A 21,175-nucleotide genomic window follows, 5' to 3' on the forward strand; every position below is an offset into this window, starting at 1 on the left:
AGAGAGCCAGTGGTCAGATGCCAGTCAGTCTGATGTGTAAACCAGGAGCACCCAGGGCAGGAGGTCATTGCAGCAGCACACTCCACTTTTTTGTTCCATGCAGGTCTTCAACTAATCTGATGATGCCCGCCCAGCCAGGGTCTTCTGCTTTACTCAGCCTGCCAATTCATATGCTAATCTCTTCTGGAAACACCCTCACAGACACACTCAGAAATAATGTTTAACCAGATACTGGGGATCCCTGGGTGGCGCAGCGGTTTGGTGCCTGCCTTTGGCCCAGGGCCTGATCCTGGAGATCCGGAATCGAATCCCACATCGGGCTCCCGGTGCATGGAGCCTGCTTCTCCCTCTGCCTATGTCTCTGCCTCTCTCTCTTTCTCTCTCTGTGACTATCATAAATAAATAAAAAAAAAAATTAAAAAAAAAAACAGATACTGGGCATCCCATGGCTCAGTGAAATTGACACAGAAGGTTAACTATCACACACTCCATCCCCACCCCCAGGTGAAGGAGATAACTCCAGTAGGGAGTAAGTGAGCTGACACCTTTTATAGTGCTATGTGGTTATGACTTTTAGATCTAGGGGGCAAAAGTGAAAAGGCTGGTGACCCCCAGTGTTGTCTTACAGAAAAAAAAAAAAAAAGGTTCAGGAGATCTTGCATGCACTTAAAGGACAAGTACAATTGCATTGCTTGTATGTAACATAGAAGGAATGTTAGATGATGATATAGCCCATCAGAAGACAGGTGTGTTATACCTCCTTACTTTAGATTGCGGTGGTAAACTGGTTAGTCTGATAAGGCCTAAGGAATTCTTAGCTGATTGTCCCTCTGGGATCTTAGAATCATGGAATTATTGTCTGATAGCTGGGCATTAAAACAGAAGCACTGCCTGTCCTGTGAACTTTACAATGCTCTTATTTAAGTATTATTATAGGGATGACTGTTTACTAGTTGTATATCTAGAGATCCACTCAGATAATGGAACGTTCTTCCTGCCCAGCCAGTTTAACACAGCATATTCCTATGCCTTTTATTGCCTGCAGAGTGTGGAAGCAAGAGAACTCTGGAACTCTCTACTCATAGACAATTGCTTATTTAATTCTATATGAGTACTGTACACATCTATCCCATGTGTTAGGTTTCTATTGCTACATAACAAATTAACACAAATGTGGCTTAATACCACACAAGTGATCTCACAGTTTCTATAGGTCAAATGTCTGAGCACAGCATGGATAGATATTCTGCTCAGAGTCTCATTAGGCTGAAATCAAGGTATTGGCCAGGGCTATAGTTTATCAGGGCCTTGAAGTCCTCCTTCAGGCTCACTGGTCATTGGCAGAATTCATTTCCTTGTGGTTGTAGGACTGAGGTCCTCATTTTCTTTCTAGCTGTCAGCCAAGGACCATGGTCAGCTCCTAGAGGCTGCCAATAGTGTCTTGCCCCATGGCCCTCACAATTTACAAAACAAATGTTTGCTTTATTCCAGGTTAGCCAGAGCACATCTCTCACTTTGGCAACTAGCCAGAGAAAACGCCTCTTTTAAAGGGCTCTTGTGGTTAGGTCAGGCTTATTTAGATAATCAACCTGTTTTAAGGTCACCTAATTTGGGAGCTTAATTACATCTGCAAAACCCCTTCACCTTAGTACTTAGATTATTGTTTGGGAAAATGGAAAAGTTATGTACAGCAAAGGCTGGACACCTTGGGGGGCTTAGTCCATTCAGGCTTCTATAACAAAATGCCATAGACTCCGGATGGCTTATAACCAACAGAAATTTATTTTCCACAGTTCCAGAGGCTGAGATATCCAAAATCATGGTATCAGCATGGTCAGGTCCTGGATGAAGGCCCTATTCCAGGTTGCAGACTGCTAACTTCTTGCTGTGTCCTCACATGGCAGAAGGGATTAGGGAGCTATATGGGCTCTTTTCTTCTTTATTTAAAGATTATTTATTTATTTGAGAGAGAATGAGCAGTGGGGAGAAGCAGACTCCCCGCTGAGCAGGAAGCCCAGTGCAGGGTTGATGCAGGGCTCCATCCCAAGACTTGAGATCATGACCTGAGCCAAAGGCAGATGCTTAAGCAGCTGCCTAGGTACCCCTGGGCTCCTTTTTCTAAAAGCACTAGTCCCGTTCATGAGAGCTCCACCTTCATGACCCTAGTACCTCCAAAGCCCCCACCCCTTTATACCATCATTTTGAGCACTAGGATTTCAATATATGAATATGAAGGGCAGGGAGATACACTCAGACTTTAGCAGGGTCATCTTAGAATTCTGTCGAGCATATCCAGGAAGGGGCTATTTGCTCTCAGCCATCTGTTAAGGACCTAGGAATTAAGGGGTGGGGAAATAACTGGAGTAGTATACCTGTAGTGCAGGGACCTGAACCCATGTATTCCTTTCCAAACATCTGTACTTTTTTTCCTACCCTAATTCTCTTTGGCAGTTGGGAAGTCTGAATAATACACTGTATCGAGAATAGGCAGACACCAACCCGAAGGCACTGCTAGAGCCATGAGGCTGGCTAGTGGTGACCCAATTCAAATGAAGTCACACTAACACCTTTATCCTGCATTTGATGTTATTGTATAACTGCCTTGTAGGCACTGTACAAGGTGTTCTCACTGCTGGCTGTAAGTAAATGCAGTGCAACTATTGTGGAACCATGAAGGAAGGAGATGGATGGTGATGGGGCTACTCCTGGACTCCTGTTAAGGTAATTTTGCTGGGTAAGATATTATATTTTCAGGAGAAGCCTCTCACCAGAAATAAGGGGATACCCAAAACCATGGGAGACATTTGAAGGAAGTATGTCCTGTCTTATACTTGGATCTCTTCAAGAGAACCATCACCCAGGCTATCCCGTTCTTCTAGGCATCTCTTATTGACCACAGATCCTTTGCTAATCTGTCACCATGCTGGATCAGTCATCAGTTACTGGATGCAGCAAGGGAGAGCTGGAAGCACTCAACCGTTTAACATTTACCTACTGTGAATTTCCTATCCTACTCTACTGAATCATACTACCCACTACCTGCCTATAAAACTATCAATAATGGACTTAGGTTCCATGTCTAGCTCTTCCTCTACTTCCTGGGATGACACAGAATTCTTGGTCATTGGAAAAGGATTGGGAGTAATCCTGTAGGCCTTGGTTAGACTTTATTTAAACCCTGTAACTATGAATATTGGCCTTAACTTCAACACAATGTATGCATGTGCGTGTGCACACACACACATAACTTTGGATTAGATAATATGTTTCACCTAGGCTGTTTTCTTGTGCGGTCAAACGACCTTCACCTGTTTGCCTCCAGTAATCATGACCTGTAATCCTGAGGTAATAACCCAGCTACTTCATGTTTTCTGGGATTATCAGGCCCCCATAGCCACAACCTGGCCTTGACATAGAAGAGAAAACTTCCCAGTGGGTACTGAGGAGAGAGGACACCATAGTCTTATTCCTAAGTGGGGATAATTAGAGCTGAAGACCATAGGAAATCTACCAGTTATGCTAGGCTAATAGTTAATGAGATCACTCAAGCCATCCAGCAGATTAGCCTAGACTCCTTAGGCTGGGTGGTTTTATTTTCATTTATTATTGTTATTTTAACCAGGGTGGATTTAGAGCACAAAACTGATCTCCATAATCCTATAGCTAAAGGGGCTATCGGTGCGGCTATCGGTGCCCTAATCAACAATTCCTCTTGTTTATGGATTATGATTAGTGACAAGGAGAATAATCAGTATTCTGCATACAGGAAAAGGCAGTATGGTTATTTAGTGTATTGCAACCTGGTACCCCTTTTTCTTGTCTGAGTCTGAGCTCCCTTAGCCCTGGTTTCATGGCATTCCCTATTCCAGTGATTTTCAAATTGTGCTTCCTACACCAGCAGCATTAGCATCACTTGAGAACTCTTCAGGAATGCAAGTTCTCACGGTTCTTCATGGATCTGCAATCCATAGGTAAGTCCTCCAGATGGTTCTGAAATAGCTCAACTTTGAGAATCACTGCCTAGCTATTGTATTAACTATTCTCCAGGGTTGCCTATGGATTGTAATGGTATGTATAACTGCTGGAATGGGGTATGATGTATAGAGGCCACATAGAGATTGGAGGTGAAGAACTACCATGGTTGAGGAATAAGAGTTAACTTGCCCAATATTCTCTGCTGGCTGGCCTCTCAAGAAAGAAGTTGGCCTTTGAGCTCCATGGAAACTAGCTACAGATAAATGCTTAGAGAAATCAGTTCTACTAGAATGCTGATCAGGTCACTTGTCTGCCATAGCAAGATACGATCTTTTGTCCCGGGCCTTGACAGAAGAGAGCCTGTGCATTCTCTTCTGTATGTACGATACAGAAGTATGTATGAATGTATGTATGTATGAAAGTAGGTATGTATGAATGAGGTGGTGGGAAAGGCTTAGGAGCCATGGTTCTGCCATGTCATGCAGCTACTGGATCACAACCCTCATTAGGCCAGCTAATCCATAGCTTTTCAGACCTTTGTTAAAAAAACAAACTTCCTCATTGGTAGTGATGAGGAAGGGAGTTAAATAGGAGATATTATACAATCACATTCAAGCAAGGATCAGAGTCTCATTCCTGTGTGCTGACTTCTAATGGAATGAGCAACGAGGGTCTTCCAAAACTGTTGCTGCTCCTATGTTCAATGGTTTCCTCCAATAAGTGCTATTCTAAAGGCCTAGTATGTGTCCTGTGTGGTCACGTGGTTTTGCTCTGTTATTCAACTGTATGAATATGCTGACATTATTTATTCATTCTTCTGTTGCTGAGCATCTAGGTTATTTGCTCTCTGTGGCAGTGACATGCAATGCTGCCATGAACATTATTGTATATTTATCCTGGTACTCATAAGCACAAATTTATCTACTAGATATCCTAAGTGTGGAATTGTGGGATCATAGGGCATATATATCTTCAAATTTTAAAGATAATACCTACAAGTTTTCCAGAGGGGTTGTACCAATTGACATCCCCCACTATTGTGGGAATTCATACACATTGCTCAACCTTGCTCACATTGCTCAGTCAATCCTTGCTAACATTTAATATTGCTGACTAATTCATTGTAACCAATCTGTGTAGTGTAGTGTAGTGTAGTGTAGTGTAGTGTAGTATTTCATTGTTTTTTTAGCCTTTTGTGAAGTGTTTTTTCAAATCTTTCCCTCATTTTTTTTCTTTTTTGTCATCTTTTAAATATTTTCTGTTGCTATTCTTTGTATATGCTGGATAATTTTTCTTTCTCAATTTTGTGTTACAAAATCTTTTTGTTGATTGTCTTTTTAAAACTAAACTTAATATTTTTAGATAAATGTAGATATACATACATGAGAAATAATAGAGAAATAGCCCACATACTCTTTATCCAGTTTCTTTCAATGGTACCATCTCACAAAACTATACCACACTATCACAACCAGATTACTGACATTAATAGAATTAAGATACAGAACAATTCCCATCCGCACAAGGGTTCCTAATTTTGCTCTTTTACAGCCACACCTACTTCCCTCCTGTCCCTACTTCCTTTTTATTATAATTTCCTTCTCTGCTGGCTTTGGGTTTATTTTGCCCTTCTTTTTCTTGGTTCTTCAGGTAGGAGCATAGATTACTCATTTGAGACTTCTTTTTTTCTAATTTATGTATTTAGTGTTGTAAATTTTCCTTTCAGCACAGCCTTAGATGTGACCCACATCTGCATTTTATATGTTGTATTTGCATTTCATTTAGTTCAATGTATGTTTAAAATTTACCTTGAGATTTGTTCTTTGACCCATAGATTATTTGAAGAGGGTTGTTTAGTTTCCAATATATTTTTTTTTTTAAGATTTTATTTATGTGAGAGAGCACAAGCAGGGGGAGCTGCAGGCAGAGGGAGAGGTAGAAACAGGCTCCTGGCTGAGCAGGGAGCCCGAAGTGAGCCTCAAACCCAGGACACTGGGATCATGACCTGAGCTGAAGGCAGTTAGCTGAATGAGACACCTAGGCACCCCAGTTTCCAAATATTTGTAGATTTTCATCTACAGTTGAAACAAGGAAACAATGGCTTTGAATCACACTGTGGACCAGATGGATTTAAGAGATATATCCAGAGCATTTCATCCTAAAGCAGCATACACATTCTTTTTGAGTGCACATGGGATATCCTTCATAATAGATCACATAGTGGGTCACAAATCAAACCTCAAAGTACAAAAAGACTGAGATCATGCCATGCATACTTTCAAACTACAACGCTATGAAACTTGAAGTCAATCACAAGAAAAAGTTTGGAAAGACCACAAATATATGGAGGTTAAAGAACATCCTGTTAAAGAATGAATGGGTTAACCATTCTCAAATAACCTAATCTTACACCTAAAGGAGTTAGAAAAGGAAATAAAGCCTTAAAAAAATAAAAATAAAGCCTTAAAAAGCCTAAAGTCAGCAGAATAAGGGAAATAATAAAGTTTAGAGCAGAAATTTAAAAAATGGAAACAAAAAAGCCTCATAGAACAGATCAATGAAACTAAGAGCTGATTCTTTGAGAGGATTAATAAACTTGATGAACCCCTAGCCAGATTTATCAAAAAGAAAAGAGAAAGGATCCAAATAAGTAAAATCCAAATGAAAGAGGAGTGATCACAACCAACACCACAGAAATACAAATAATTATTAGAGGCTATTATGAAAAATTATATGCCAACAAACTAGGCAATCTGGAAGAAATAGATAAATTCCTAGAAACATACAAACTGCCAAAACTGAAACAGGAAGAAATAGAAAATTTCAACAGACCTATAAGTAGCAAAGAAATGGAATCAGTAATCAAAAATCTCCCCACAAACAAAAGTCCAGGGCCAGATGGCATCCCAGGGGAATTCTAGCAGGCATTTAAAGAAGAGTTAATACCTCTTCTTCTCAAACTGTTAGAGAAAAATAGAAATGGAAGGAAAACCTTTTAAAAGATTACTAGCTGCTCTTTGAAAGGTAAATTTGGGGAATGGTAAACTGGAAGTAGGGAGATTCTCTTGGAGTCTACTGAAGTAACTATCTTAAGCCTTACTATGGAAGTACTAAGCAGTTGGTACCTTCAGAGATGATTAGAAGCCTCGAGGGTATTGAAATATACCAAGAGGATGACTAGCAGGAATGGACGGGAAGTGGGGGGGGGGGGGGGGACGGGGGCAGGAGCGGGGGCGGGGGATGATGCAAAGGAGAGGGAGGAGTCAAGAAGCGAGCGTTGGTTTCAGGTCTTACCATTTAACAATTTGGAGCCACAGGAGGTCGGTCAGATTTGAAGGAAAAGAATTCAGCATAAGGTATATTGAGTTTGAGGTGTCTAAACAGCATGACAAGTCAGATAAAGATGACCAGCAGGCAACTAGATACAACGGTTTAAGAGCTCAGAAACGACATCAGAGCTACACAAATAGCTGGAGAGGGTTGCCTGGGTAGCTCAGTGGTTGAGCATCTGCTTTTGGCTCTGGTTGTGATCCCAGAGTCCTGGGATGTAGTCCCACAGGGGGCTCCCTGTAGGGAACATGCGTCTCCCTCTGCCTAGGTCTCTGTGCATCTCATGAATAAATAAATAAAATTAAAAAAATAAAAGAAATAGCTGGCGGAATCAAAGATGAAATAAACAAAACTAAAACAGGCCCATTGTTTGAAGTAGGTTGGGGGGGAAAAAGACAAGAAAAAAAGTAAAAAAAAAAAAAAAAAAGGGAGAGATAATCTGTAAATAACTTGGCTACAAAAAAGTTAATGCCTAAACTAAATGACGAACAAGAACTAAGCTTATGCCCAAGTTATTTTTATAAGCAGCAAAATAAAGAGAGCATACTTCCAGACACACACTTGAAACGCGGTGTTGACCTGAGCTCGGATGGGGGGCGGTCGGAGTAAACTTAGCCTGGCGGTGGGGGAGAGACCTGAGGCCACGCCCCCGCCGCCCCGGCCACGCCCCCCGGCCTCGCCCGCGCCGCGGCCTCCAGCGCCTCCTCAAACCCGGCGTCCATTTTGAGAGACGCTGGTCTTTTCCAGTGGAGAAGTCGTATTTGTGTTTGAGGCTTTGAAGTCGCCGTAAGTAGTGTGTCCAGCTCTGTGCTCCCCTCCTTAAGCATCTCCAGGAGTGGAAGGCTTCATACATATTACCGAGTTGGCGGCCAGGCCTCAGGCCCTCGTGCCCCGGCAGCGCAGTGGGGGCGGTGAGCTGGTGCCATCGCCGCCTCAGAGGAGGAAGCCGAGACCGCAGGGCCCTCAGGCCGGGCAGGCCCAGGGCCTCCGCTGCGCCCCGGGGCGGGCCTGCGTTCGTTCGCCCCGCAACTCCCTGCAGGTGTGAGGGGCTCGGCCGTCCCTCCCCTCCTCGGCTCTCCTGGCCCAGTGCTGCCTGGGTTCAGCGCCTGCAAATGTTGTCTCTTGCCCCGTTTCCTCGTGGAGGGCGCCTGAGTCTCGTTCTAGGTTCTCCATCCTGGCAAGCAGGCCCTGGCGTTTGACCGAAGCACGAGGTAGATGGTGGTGCCCTTTGCTATGATGGGACAGGCTTCAGAAGGAATAGGTTTGGAAAGTTGGGTTTGGGATATATTTTGAGATGTTTGGGAGAAATCCCAGTGGAGATTTTGCAGGCTGCAGGATATATGGGTTTGGAAATCAAGAGGAGAGGTTTGGAAGGGGAACAATGTTTTGATCTTTCCCTAAATGGTACTGAACTTCAAGGATCTGTAGGTACGTGGGAAATGGCTGTGGTAATGATTCTGAAAATGCTGCCTGTAATTCAGTATTCAAGCAGTTTACCACCCTCCCAGTCACAGGGCTTCTGTTCTTGGGCATATCAATATTTGCAGTTGGTCACACCAAATTCATGGAGTTTGATCATCAGCCTAATTCAGGCTTCTCATTTCCGTTGTGATTATTTTCCTTTGACCCATGGGGTTCCCCCCCCCCTTTATATATTGTTTAATTTCCAAGTGTGGATTTTTATAGTTATTTTTTTCTTACTGATTTCTGGCTGAATTGTGCTGTAGTCAGAAAATATGCTCTGTAAGATACCAATTCTTAAAAGTTTATTAAAACCAATTGTGTGGTTCAATATACGACTTTCAATAAATGTTCCAATTCCAATGGAATGTATATTCTGCAGTCATTGAGTGTTTTATACATGTTAATTAAGATTAGTTCATTGGGACGCCTGGTGGCTCAGCGGTTGAGCGTCTGCCTTGGGCCCCAGGCATGGTCCTGGGGCCCCGGACCTGGTCATCGAGCTCCCTGCATGGAGCCTGCTTCTCCGTCTGCCTGTGTCTCTGCCTCTCTCTGTGTGTCTCTTGTGAATAAATAAATAAAATCTTAAAAAAAAAATTAGTTAATCAAGTTGTTAAAACCTTTTAGACTTTTTTGTCTGGTTATTAATTATTATTGAGAGAATATAAATTAATATATTTTTTATTCAGAGAAGTATGCTAAATCTCCCACCATGATTGTAGTTTTGTCTGTTTCTCCTGTAGAAGCCATTTGATTGGGTGCCCATAAATGGGAAATTATTTTTTAAGTCATTTTGCATCATGGTGAAAGGTCTTTCTTTGTCTTTTTGCCTCAAGCAAAAAACAAGGTCTTTTGATCTGCTGGTAACTAGTGAGGTAGACTGCATCATTTGACTCCAATTCCTACCCTTCCTTTCTCTTTTATGTTCCTGGTAATTTTTTAAAATATATTTTTGAAAGATTTTATGTATTTATTTGAGAGCGAGCAACACATGTGCATGAACAGGGTGGGAGGGAGCGGGAAAAGCAGACTCCTCGCTAAGCAGGGAGTGGGACGTGGGGCTTGATCCTAGGAGCCTGGGATCATGACCTAAGCCAAAGGAAGCCACCAGCCACCTGAGCCACCCAGGTGCCCCCATATTCCTGTTAATTTTTTTTTTCCTGGTAATTTTTGATTGAATAGTTGGCATTGAGAATTTGGTTTTTTGGCTACTTGTATTTTTTTTTTTTTTTTTTTTTAATTCTGATCTTTGTTTCAGAAGAGATCCAAGTTACTTGGAAACATTTTGACAATTTTGAAGCTACTTTTTAAACTTTGGACCGGCCATAATCCTAGTAGCCTTTAATGTAGACCTAATTTTTTTTTCACCCTTTTTTCTACTATTGAGGCAATACCCTTCTGAGTATGCTTCCTAGTGCCTCATGGATTATGAGGCTTTTCTGCTCTAGAGAAAACACCAACTATTCCCAGCCTTTTGTGAGCTCTTTTGTCTAAGCACCTTGTTTTATGTGGTTCTTTCTGTAGTGTCAGATAATTTCTTCACACCCATGTACTGATTTATATTCAGTTGGTGACTCAGGGGAAGACATAGGGGTTGGTGCTTTTCCTTCCCCAAACTCCCATTTCTGTCTGCTCAGTTCAGGGATACTGCCAGGATTCACCTACATTCTCATTCCCAGTGCTTCATCCTGGAAACTATCCAGATTGCATATATAATACTCACTTCCTTTGTTTCTTCTCTCTCAAGAATGGCTATCGTTCACTGCCTGTTGTCCACTGTGTGAAAACTGTTCTTTCATATTTTCCCCATGTTTTTAGTCACTTAAGTTGGGAAGGTTACTCCAGTCCCTCTTATTCCCATTTTTGCCAGAGGTGTACATTCAGACTATGCACTGTGAACTACAACACACTTAACTACAACACTGCTTTTCACAGAAAAACTAAGTGGAGCACAACAAAGTTTTCAGGAGCAGAGATGATTGCCTGGGATCAGGCCCTTTAAGACTTCTTGTTTGTTTATTCTTAAATAGTTTTCAGGGGTTTTTTTTGGCCATTCATTCCACACATTCTCTGAGAGTATCCTATTACAGTAGGGTGAGAAAATTCAGTAGTGACAGCTAGACATCCCTCAATATCCTTTTCTTTTCTTTCTTTTTTTCTAGTAAGAAAACCTCTGTCAGTGAAATGCATGTTCAATTTTTGTCAGTGTCCTTAAAATAAGGGGGAACATCCTTTGTTCTTCTCCCTTTCTCCTAGTTGGAATTTAGCATGGTAGCATGTAACTTGAGCATCCATTTTTGGATGCTGATGAGGAACCCCTGTGCTGCAGTGGAACAGCAAGATGGAAGATATCAGGGTTCTTAAGGACATTGTGAAGCTACATACCGCATAGTTTCTGAAATATTTTTGTTGGCAAAAGAAAAAACAAACTTGTCATATTTTGGCCATTGCTATTTTGAATATTCCATCATTTAAATTGAGGCTAATGCTAACTAATTCCACATGGGAAAAGAGCAAAAGGGAAGGGGCAGCCAGGCAGCTGTGTATCTGAGTCACTTATTAGTCGGTGGTTGTATTTTTCACATACCTCACCCATGCCTCTTAGGTTCTCAAGTTATTTCAGGAGCATATTACAAATATTGAAAAAACACATGTGTATATGTTATCTAATAAGATGCTTTCAGCATTTATTAGTTGTCTAGGACAGAGAATATGGTCCCACTTTAGAGGTGAAAAAAAAACTAAACCTTAGATAGCTCATGACTGCACTAAGTACTCAACAAGTTAGGGGAAAAGGTAGGGTGAAGCTCTACTCATCTGCCCTGAATCCAGTGCATTATCCTAGATTATAAACTTTTAAAATCTATCAATTTTTGATGGAATTTTCTGTATGACAGTGAGGTAGGAAACATTTGAAGGAGCTATTAGATCCTAATCATTTTATTTGTCATTTCAGCAAGAGGGTGAACCATGCTTAAGGCCAACAGGGTTGAACCTGGGAGTAGCCAGAAGAATAGAAGTCTGAAAGAGCGTAATCCATGTGTCCTGTGCACCTGCAACCGACAATGCTACATCACCTTGATTACTGGTTGCTATACCTGCGAGTGGCAAGTCAAACAGGAGAAAATGTCTAGACCTGGACCCTGCTGCTGCTGTTGGGTACAGAGAGATGGGAAGGAGTAGGACCATACTTTCTCAAATGTGGGGAACATGGGCTGGTTCCTGGCCCTATGAGGGATCATTAGAGTCCCCAGGCCTGGGCATAGTAGAGCTCTAGTTCTCTGATGAAAAGCCTGCTACAAGTCTGGAGCCAAAATTAACCTTACAGAAACACATGCTTGTTTTCTTCATTTTCTTTCACTTTTATTCTTCTCCTTTTTCTTACTAAATCTTTTTTTTTCTTACTAAATCTTTTATGTCATTTATTTACTCATTGATTTACTTTTGCTTTTATTCATTTAGTAAATTTTGAAGAAAAAGTTTAGGTGTAGTTAGATGTTTTTGACTAGGAATTACAGGAATGCTTGAATCTTAAATTCTCTCTTCATGGTGAGTTTCCCAAAGGAGTTATGTTTATGAGAAAAATAATAGCAAGTAGGAAACAAGGTATTCCTTTATTATTGGTCAGGCTAATGCCTATTTTCCCTAATGAAAAACTTTAGTAAGGCTGAGTTGTGGCATGTGACCTAATCTTATTGAAGCCTCTTATTTTAAATTCTAAGCCATATGTTGGGATCCTCTGGTGGACTATTTGATATAAGAGACCAAGTGATGAGCACACTGAAGTGATAAGAGGAGGGCCACATCATGTACCTTCATGTACTTGTAAATGCAGTCCAGCCAAAGTCTGAGATTCTGACCATTTAGATCACTAGTTTCTTATATGTAAAGTGGGGAGCACAAGCAAAGGGGTAGTAATGGGAAGCTTGCCTAGATTAGGAGACGTGTTCTACTCTTTCCTATATCTTACCTTCCTAGACAGTCTATTAGTTTATAGTTTATACAGACTAGTTTATATACTAATGTCTAGGAATGAAGAACTGCCTTAGATATGGTTCCTGCTCTCAAGCAATTCATAGTCTATTGGAGGAAGAGACCAGCATGATGCAATCTTAAATTCTAAGAGTATTTGTGTGTGTGTATGTGTATATATACATACATGCTTCCATGTGCCAAGGGAGAGGCTGAAAACAACTTCTTATAGAAGGCAAGAGGTGATTAAGAACTGGGTAGCTAAGCATAGGGGATGGCAGAAGCAATAGTATTGGAGGAGTCAAGGGGCATTGGTATAAGGTTTATTTTAGGTGGAAAGGAGGTTACAAATGGAGAAGTGATGGGAAGTGAAGCCAGAGAGGGAGATGGGACCAATGTTGTGTGGTTTTAAGAATTTGACTTCTATCATGTAGACGATAGAGAGTCCCTAAAGATTTTAAACTGATGTTTCCTGATCTATGTTTTGGAATGATTGTTTGATCATGTGGGGGATGGATTGGAAGGTACAAACAAGGGAGGAGATGTCTTTGCCTTCAAAGAGAAAATGATAGCAGTATTTAATTAAGGTAAGAGATGTTGGTGGTCTAGATTAGATAGTGATGGTAAATATGGAGAAGAGTGAACTGATTCAACAGAAACTTATTACTGGGATCCCTGGGTGGCGCAGCGGTTTGGCGCCTGCCTTTGGCCCAGGGCGGATCCTGGAGACCGGGGATCGAATCCCACGTCTGGCTCCCGGTGCATGGAGCCTGCTTCTCCCTCTGCCTGTGTCTCTGCCTCTCTCTCTCTCTCTCTCTCTGTGTGTGTGACTATCATAAATAAATAAAAATTAAAAAAAAAAAAAGAAACTTATTACTTAGGATTGAGGAAGTAAGTTACATGAGAGTTACTATGTAATAAGAAAGAAAAGGGAGGCTTCATGGGCAGGGTGACATTTGAGGCAGTGTGTGTAATGGAAAAATCCTTGGACTAGAGCCTGGGAGAATGTTTGAGTACTAATTCCCACTCTGCCTTTGGCTGATGATTTGAGATCTCTGAGCCTCTCTATAGTTAGAGAATTGAATGAGATAATTCCTAAGGTCCCTAGATAATTCTCAAGGCCCCATTTTCGCTCAGGGGAAGGAGCAAAGCATGTAGCATAAGAACTAAAATCTTGTGTTATGAGAAAAGACTACATGGATTCAGTTTATGGCTTTACCACGGACTATCTCCAAATTAGAGTTTTACCACTTGCGCAGGTTACTTGACAGCTAGTGCTTTAGATGCCTCATTAGAATAATGGAGATGGTAGGTATGCCTGGGTAGCTCAGTGGTTGAGCTTCTGCCTTCAGCTCAGGGCATGATCCTGGAGTCCTAGGATTGAGTCTCGCTTTGGATTCCCAGCAGGGAGCCTGCATCTCCCTTTGCCTATGTCTCTGCCTCTCTTTGTGTCTCTCATGAATAGACAAAATCTTAAAAAAAGAAAAAAGGAAGAAAAATGGAGATGGTTATAATAGTACCTACCAATAGGATTTGTTGTGGGAATGGAAGAAGTAATATATGGAAAACACTTAGAATTGGGCTTGGCACACAATTAGCCCTTAATAAATATTAGCTATTTTGTTACTCTTGGAAGTGATCTTTCATATACAGAAATATTGGTACAAGGGATTATGGGTAGAGGAAATGAGGTGGTCAGAGGTCGAGGAATAGAGAAACAGTGGTGTGTTTAGGGAAAAGTAAATTTCCAATGATGAATTAAGGACATGTAAAGCAATGGTAAGCAATAGGGTTGTAAAGTAATATTTTGATCAAATTATGAAGCATCTTTGTGTCAAGCTAAAGTATTTGAACTTTCCCTTGTAAATAGCGGGGAGCCTTTGAAAATGATTGAGGAAGAGGGGCAACAGTGAGAATCAAAACAAGGAAATGGATCTATTCAACAAAAACAAGTTAGTGGAACACTTCTGTTCCACAGTGAATAAGACAACTAAGGCCTCAACCTTCCTGCAGCTTATGAATCTAGTGGGATGAGTTAGTTAATAGACCATAAATGAAGAGAGATTATTTCAGATAGTGATAGGAGCTTTAAAGATATTAAATAAGAAACAGTGTTAGAATCTGGGGTGGGAGAGTGGTTGGAGAAGATCTCTTTGCAAAAGCGTCATGTGAACTGTCTCCTAAATGGAGATGTAGAGTCAGCCATGTGTGCAGCTGGGGGCAAAAGTATTCCAGGCAGAGGAACCAGAAAGTTCAAAAGTTTTGAAGTAGAAATGAATTTGGTCATATTATAGAAACAGAAAGAAGGCCAGTCTGGAGTTCAGAAATGGAATGTGTAGAATAAGATGAGGTCAGGGATGGACAAGGATTGATCATTGAGGACCTTGTGGGCCATGGCAGGCAGTTTGATGGTATGTTAATGCAACAGGAAGCTCTGGCAGGGTTTTGAGCAGGGGAATGACATTATCTGATACATGTTTCTAAAGTCCACATGAGATTTAGAAGATAGAGTAGGAGTGTAAAATCTGAATCAAAGATTTTGTGCTCTTCATCCTCCTACACCCAGAAAGTGCACCTTGATAGCTGTAATGTCTCTCATCTTTTTGGAATACAGTTCCTACATTTTCCATTTTATTTATTTTTATTTTTCACAGTAATGCCATAGTTTAGACAGGGCAAAGATTATCTGTCCAGTGTTAACAGATTAAATGCAGTGTTCTAAAGAGGCAGAATTCTTTTTTTTTTTTTTTTAAGATTTTATTTATTTATTCATGGGTGGGGGGCCGGCAGAGACACAGGCAGAGGGAGAAGCAGACTCCACCCAGGGAGCCTGATGTGGGACTCGATCCCGGGTCTCCAGGATCACACCCTGGGCTGAAGGCGTTGTTAAACCGCTGAGCCACCCGGGCTGCCCTAAAGAGAGGCAGAATTCTTATTTAGGTGATACAGAAGTGTTAAGATTGTAACTCAGGTAGCAACGCAAACCTAATGTTCCCGGGAAGCATTTGGCAACCTCTAGCATGACTGGCTTGTGATGTGACTTTCAGTGAAGGAGGTTGCCTTCAAGGCTGTTTGAACACCTCCATAAAGATGTACTCCATCCTGGCTTTAGGCTCAGAGATCTGGGCAGTATCCCTGCTACTTCTTGGCTGTGTGGCTTTGAGTCAATTATTTCACTTCTCTGAGCTTTAGTTCTTCTGCAAAGTTAAGGATAATAATACCTAATTTATATGGCCATATTGAAAAATGAAGCAAATGAAAGTAGTTTTTGCAATTTCTAGCATTGTACTGGCACAAGGTAGCTACTCAAAAAAAGCTTTATTCCTTAACCTGTCCTCCATCCCCCAAATTTGGGCAGGTAAGTGACTAAATGAACTGATGAGTGATGACTGGATGAATTACTCAAAGATTGAGTCAGCGAACAAACATTTGGTAGATGAAGAGGTGGATTAATGCAACAGAGGGTTGTTAAGAGCTAGCTCCATTTAAGGAACTCTGCTGGATATTGCCAGGATGGAGGTGTGTAACAGTTTCTTAGAGAAGAAACTTTCTCACCAAATACAAAAAGATAAACATGTAATTGCAACTAAATGTAATAAATGTTATAAATAGGCTTATACAAAATTCCATAGGGGTAAGGAGAATACAGTGGTCACTCCAGTCTCCAGAAGATAATGTGCGGCATTGCAACTATACAGAACTTTGACAAGTTTATACAGATATTGCTGAAGTGACATGGATAAATGGAGCTGATTTATACTTTTTTCTTTTCCCAGAGAGAGCGATTATTTTACCCATTTGTGATTATTTCATTTTTCTTGTCTGTGATTTTGCTGTTCGTGTGGATAGAAACTTCAAATGAATACTTTGGCTTTGACTGGTGAGTTTCACTTTTTGTGTTTTCATTTGTATAGGGGCTCTTTGGTTTGCTGGCCACCTGAATTGTACCTCAGGCTGAAAAGATCTGGTGGTATAAGAGGAAGGGTCACAAAATTGGTCTTTTCCACAGTGGGTGGATGAGAGGCCTAACTCTGTGGTGGAGGAAGGATGCTCAGCACCCTCACTTATTTCACTTACCTTCCACATTTAGTCCAAATCTGGCTCAGTGGGAAGCTATTCAGATGACTCCCTGAAACCTTGTTCCCAGTCTTTTTGTCTGGGCTACTGATGCCTTATACTAGTTGGTCTTTGTGTTCTCTGTCCATGAACCCTCCTGTCTCTGCCTCACCTCTAGCCTCCCCCTCTTCCTTCTGTACCTAGGGAGCTTCCTAGGGCTCTGAACACAGAAATGGGTGTCCTTGGCATTCTTTCATGGCCACACTCTTCATACTGGATTGCTCACAGCAATTCCAGTTTCTTTGGTCTGGTGGTTGCAAATCTTACTCATTATTTGGTATTTGGGGGAGAAAGAGGTATGTTTGAATACGAGACTTTTAAAAAAATGGAATATAGTTGAGTTTTACTTTTATAGAATTAAAGTGTGTTTTCTTTTCTTTTTTTTTTCAAGGGAGGAGGGGAGAGAAGAAAGAGAGGAGGGGAGGGAGAGAGGGTTAGAGAGAGAGAGAATCTTAAGTAGGCTCCGTACAGCATGGAGCCAGAGGTGGGACTCAGTCTTGTGACCCTGAGGTCATGACCTGAGCCAAAATCAAGAGTTGGACAGTTAACCAGCTGAGCCATTTAGGCACCCCTGGTTTGTTATTTTAAATATAAAAACTTGAAAAATATAAAAATCAGCTTAGTCTTATTCTTGAGTGACAATTACTTGTTGGTATATTTCCCAGCCTTTTTTTCTACACTTATTTTTTTATATTATTGCACTCATACCATACATATATATAATTTTATTTTTCCTTTTCACTTAAAATAATTATAAACATTTTGAAAAAATTGTTAAAAACTGAACATCATTTAAAATAGTTTCAAAATATTTCATGATATGAAGATGCTGTAAAATACTTAACCACTTTGTATGTGGTTATGAATGTTTCTAATTTTCTTGTTTTTATGAAATAAGAGTGCAGAGAATAAGAGTTTGTATTCTGACTTAGGTCTTAGATAGATTCTCACAAGTAGCATTATTGAGCCAAGAAGAATAAACATTTTTAATATTCATTATGCCTATTGCTGAAGTACTTTCTCAAAAGATTGTAGTGATTTTCATTTGCAACAGAGGTATATGAGAGTTTCTTTGTTTTTGTTTTTGTTTTATAGAGAAAGAGAGCACACATGTGCATGTATTTGCCTGAGTTGGGGGGAGGGGGCAGAGGAAGAGGGAAAGGGAGAGAATCTTAAGCAGTTTCCACACCCAGCATGGGGCCAACTTGGGGCTCAGTTTTAACCACCCTGATATTATGACCTGAGCCGAGATCAAGAGTTGGATGCTCAATCAGCTGAGCCACCCAAGTGCCTCGAGAGTTTCTATTTTAACCTGTCATTGACAGCATTAATTATTCTATTTTGAATAATTTTTATTAATTTTATAGATAGAATTTGTTTTATTTTAATTTAATCATTAAGTGTTAAAAATAGTTTATTTTCTTTTTAGTTTTCTTCTTTGCCCATTATCTTGTGGGATTTTTAGTGATTTTTCTTGTCTGCTTATATGCAGTCTTTATGCATCAGTTCTAAGTTACTACAAAACACTTGAAATACAAAAATGTTTCATTTTTTTTTTAATTTTATTTATTTATGATAGTCACAGAGAAATAGAGAGAGAGAGAGAGAGAGAGGCAGAGACACAGCCAGAGGGAGAAGCAGGCTCCATGCACCGGGAGCCTGATGTGGGATTCGATCCCGGGTCTCCAGGATCGTGCTCTGGGCCAAGGCAGGCGCCAAACCGCTGCGCCACCCAGGGATCCCTGTTTCATTTCTTATATTTAGAATTTCCCAATTTTGGAAAACTTTTTATTGAGATATAATTTATTAGTTTCAGGTGTACAACATAATGATTTGGTATTGTATATATTGCAAGATGATCACCATTTTAATTAACATCCATCACCATTGTTACAAATTTTTTTCTTGTGATAACTTTTAAGATCTCTCTTCAGCAACTTTCAAATATATAATATTATTACGCCACTATGCTGTATATTACATGCTCAGGACTTACTTTCTAACTGGAAATTTGTACCTTTTTTTCTATCTTCACCCATTTTACCTACCCCTCACTCCTTGCCCCTAGAAACCACCAATCTGTTTTCTGTGTCTGTGAGTTTAGTTTTTTTTTTTTTTTTTTAAGATTTCCTATAAGTGAGATCATATGATATCTTATCTTTCTTTGATTTATTTCACTTAGCATAATACTCTCAGGGTCCATCCATGCTGTTGCACATAGCAAGATCTCATTCTTTTTTATGGCTGAATAATATTCCATTGTGTATTTATACCATATTTTTCTTTATTAATCCATTGACAGACATTTAGGTTGTTTCCATATCTTGGCTATTATAAATAATGCTGCACTAAAGATGGGGGTGCATATATCTTCTTGAGTTACTGTTTTTATTTCTTTTGGATATCCCAAAGTGGAATTGGTAGGGTCACATGGTAGTTCCATTTTAAATTTTTTAAGGAACCTCCATACTGTTTTCCACAGTGGCTGTACCATTTTGCATTCCCACCAACAGTGCTCAAAGGTACCCTTTTTTCCACATCCTCACCAACATTTGTTATTTCTTGGCTTTTTGATAATAGCCATTCTAACAGGTGTCAGGTGATATCTCATTGTGAGTTTTGATTTGCATTTGCCTGATGATTAGTGATACTGAGCACCTTTTCCTATACCTGTTGGCCTGAATGTCTTTGGAAAAATGGTCAGGTCGTCTGTCCATTTTTTAGGCCTTTCATTCATTTTGAGTTTATCTTTGTATAAAAAAATGGTCTAGTTTCATTCTTCTACATGTGGCTGTCCAGTTTTCCTAGCACCATTTATTGAAGAAACTGTCCTTGATTTTTTTATTAATTTTTTCACTATAACTTATTTTAAAGGTCTTGTGCTTTTATTTTCCACAACTCTGTATGCTGTGCTCACCGCAAGTACAGCTGTCACCATACAATGCTATTACGATACCATTGACTGTATACCCTATGCTGTAACTTTTATATACTTTATCACGTACCTCTTGGTGTATATGTCTTCTTTGGAAAAATGTCTGTTTATTACATCTCTTTCTCAATTCTAATTGGGTTATTTATTTGCTATTGAAATGTATGAGTTCTTGATGTATATTTGATATTAACCACTCACTCAAACACGTTTTGCAGATATTTTCTCCCTTTAAGTAGGTTGCCATTCATTTTGTTGATGCTTTCCTGTGCAGAAGCTTTTTAGTTTGATATAGTCCCACTTGTTTATTTTGTTGCCTTAGCTTTTGGTGTCAAATCCAAAAAAAATCATCACCAACATGGATGTCAAGAAACTCTTTGCTTATGTTTTCTTCTAGGAGTTTTATTATTTCAAATTTTACATTCAGACTTTAATAATCCATTTTGTGTATGGTATTACACAGTGGTCCAGTTTCATTCTTTTGGATGTGGCTGTCCAGGTTATTGAGGAGACTGCCCTTTCCCTATTGTATATTCTTGGTTTTTGGCTTCTTTGCTGTAAATTTATTGACCATATATACACCTGGGCTCTTTATTCTGTTCCATTGATCTATATGTCTGTTTTTAATGCCCACACCATACTGTTTTGATTACAATGGCATTGTAATATAGTCTGAAATCAGGGCGTATCATGGCTCCAGCTTTGTTCTTTTTCCATATTGCTTTGGCTGTTCAAGGTCTTTTGTGGTTCCATAAAAATTTTAAGATTGTTCTATTTCTGTGAAAAATGCCTTTGGAATTTTGGTAGGAATTGAACTGAATCTACAGATGGCTTTGGGTAATATGGGAATTTTAATAATATTCTTTCAGTCATGAATGTAGGATATCTTTCCATTCATGTCTTCAATCTCTTTCCTCAGTGTCTTTTATTTTCCAGTAGGTAGGTCTTTAACTTCCTTGGTTAAATCTCTGCCTAGGTATTTTATTGTTGTTGATGCTAATGTAAATGGAATTTTTAAATTTCTTTTTCATATAATTCATTAGTAATGTACAGTAATGCTACTATTTTTGGGTGTTGATTCTGTCTCCTGCAACTTAACTGAATTTGCTAAATTAGATTTAATTGTTTTTTGGTGAAGTCTATATTTTCTATATATAAAATCATATAATCTGCAAATAGAGACATTTGTACTTCTTCCTTTCCAATTCTGTTTTTTTTTTTCTTGCCTGATTGCTTTGGCTGGGATTTCCAGTACTATGTTGAATAAGAGTGGTGAGAGTGTGTGCACCCTTGTCTTGTTCTTGATCTTAGAGGAAAAGCTTTCAACCTTTCACAATTAAGATATTCACTGTAGACTTGTCATATGTGTCCTTTATTATGTTAGGGTAT

At 39.9% G+C, this 21,175-nt stretch overlaps 1 protein-coding gene across 16 annotated transcripts in view; it reads left to right on the top strand.

The window, feature by feature from the left end:
* The first annotated feature begins 7,959 nt into the window (after positions 1-7,959).
* GDPD4 (glycerophosphodiester phosphodiesterase domain containing 4) overlaps positions 7,960-21,175 on the top strand; it is a 119,045-nt gene continuing 105,829 nt past the window's right edge. For 10 of the 16 annotated variants that reach the window (XR_005375629.1, XR_005375625.1, XR_005375628.1 and 7 more), the window contains exons 1-3: positions 7,960-8,091; positions 11,723-11,925; positions 16,515-16,618. Coding sequence is in view for 5 of the 16 variants with exons in the window: in XM_038568522.1 (XP_038424450.1) it covers positions 11,737-11,925; positions 16,515-16,618 (293 nt within the window). In the remaining 11 variants the exon portion in view is untranslated. The other 6 variants (XR_005375631.1, XR_005375632.1, XR_005375633.1 and 3 more) reach the window with 4 other exon arrangements.

Source organism: Canis lupus, chromosome 21, assembly GCF_011100685.1.
Source record: "Canis lupus familiaris isolate Mischka breed German Shepherd chromosome 21, alternate assembly UU_Cfam_GSD_1.0, whole genome shotgun sequence".
Classification (NCBI taxonomy): Eukaryota; Metazoa; Chordata; class Mammalia; order Carnivora; family Canidae; genus Canis; species Canis lupus.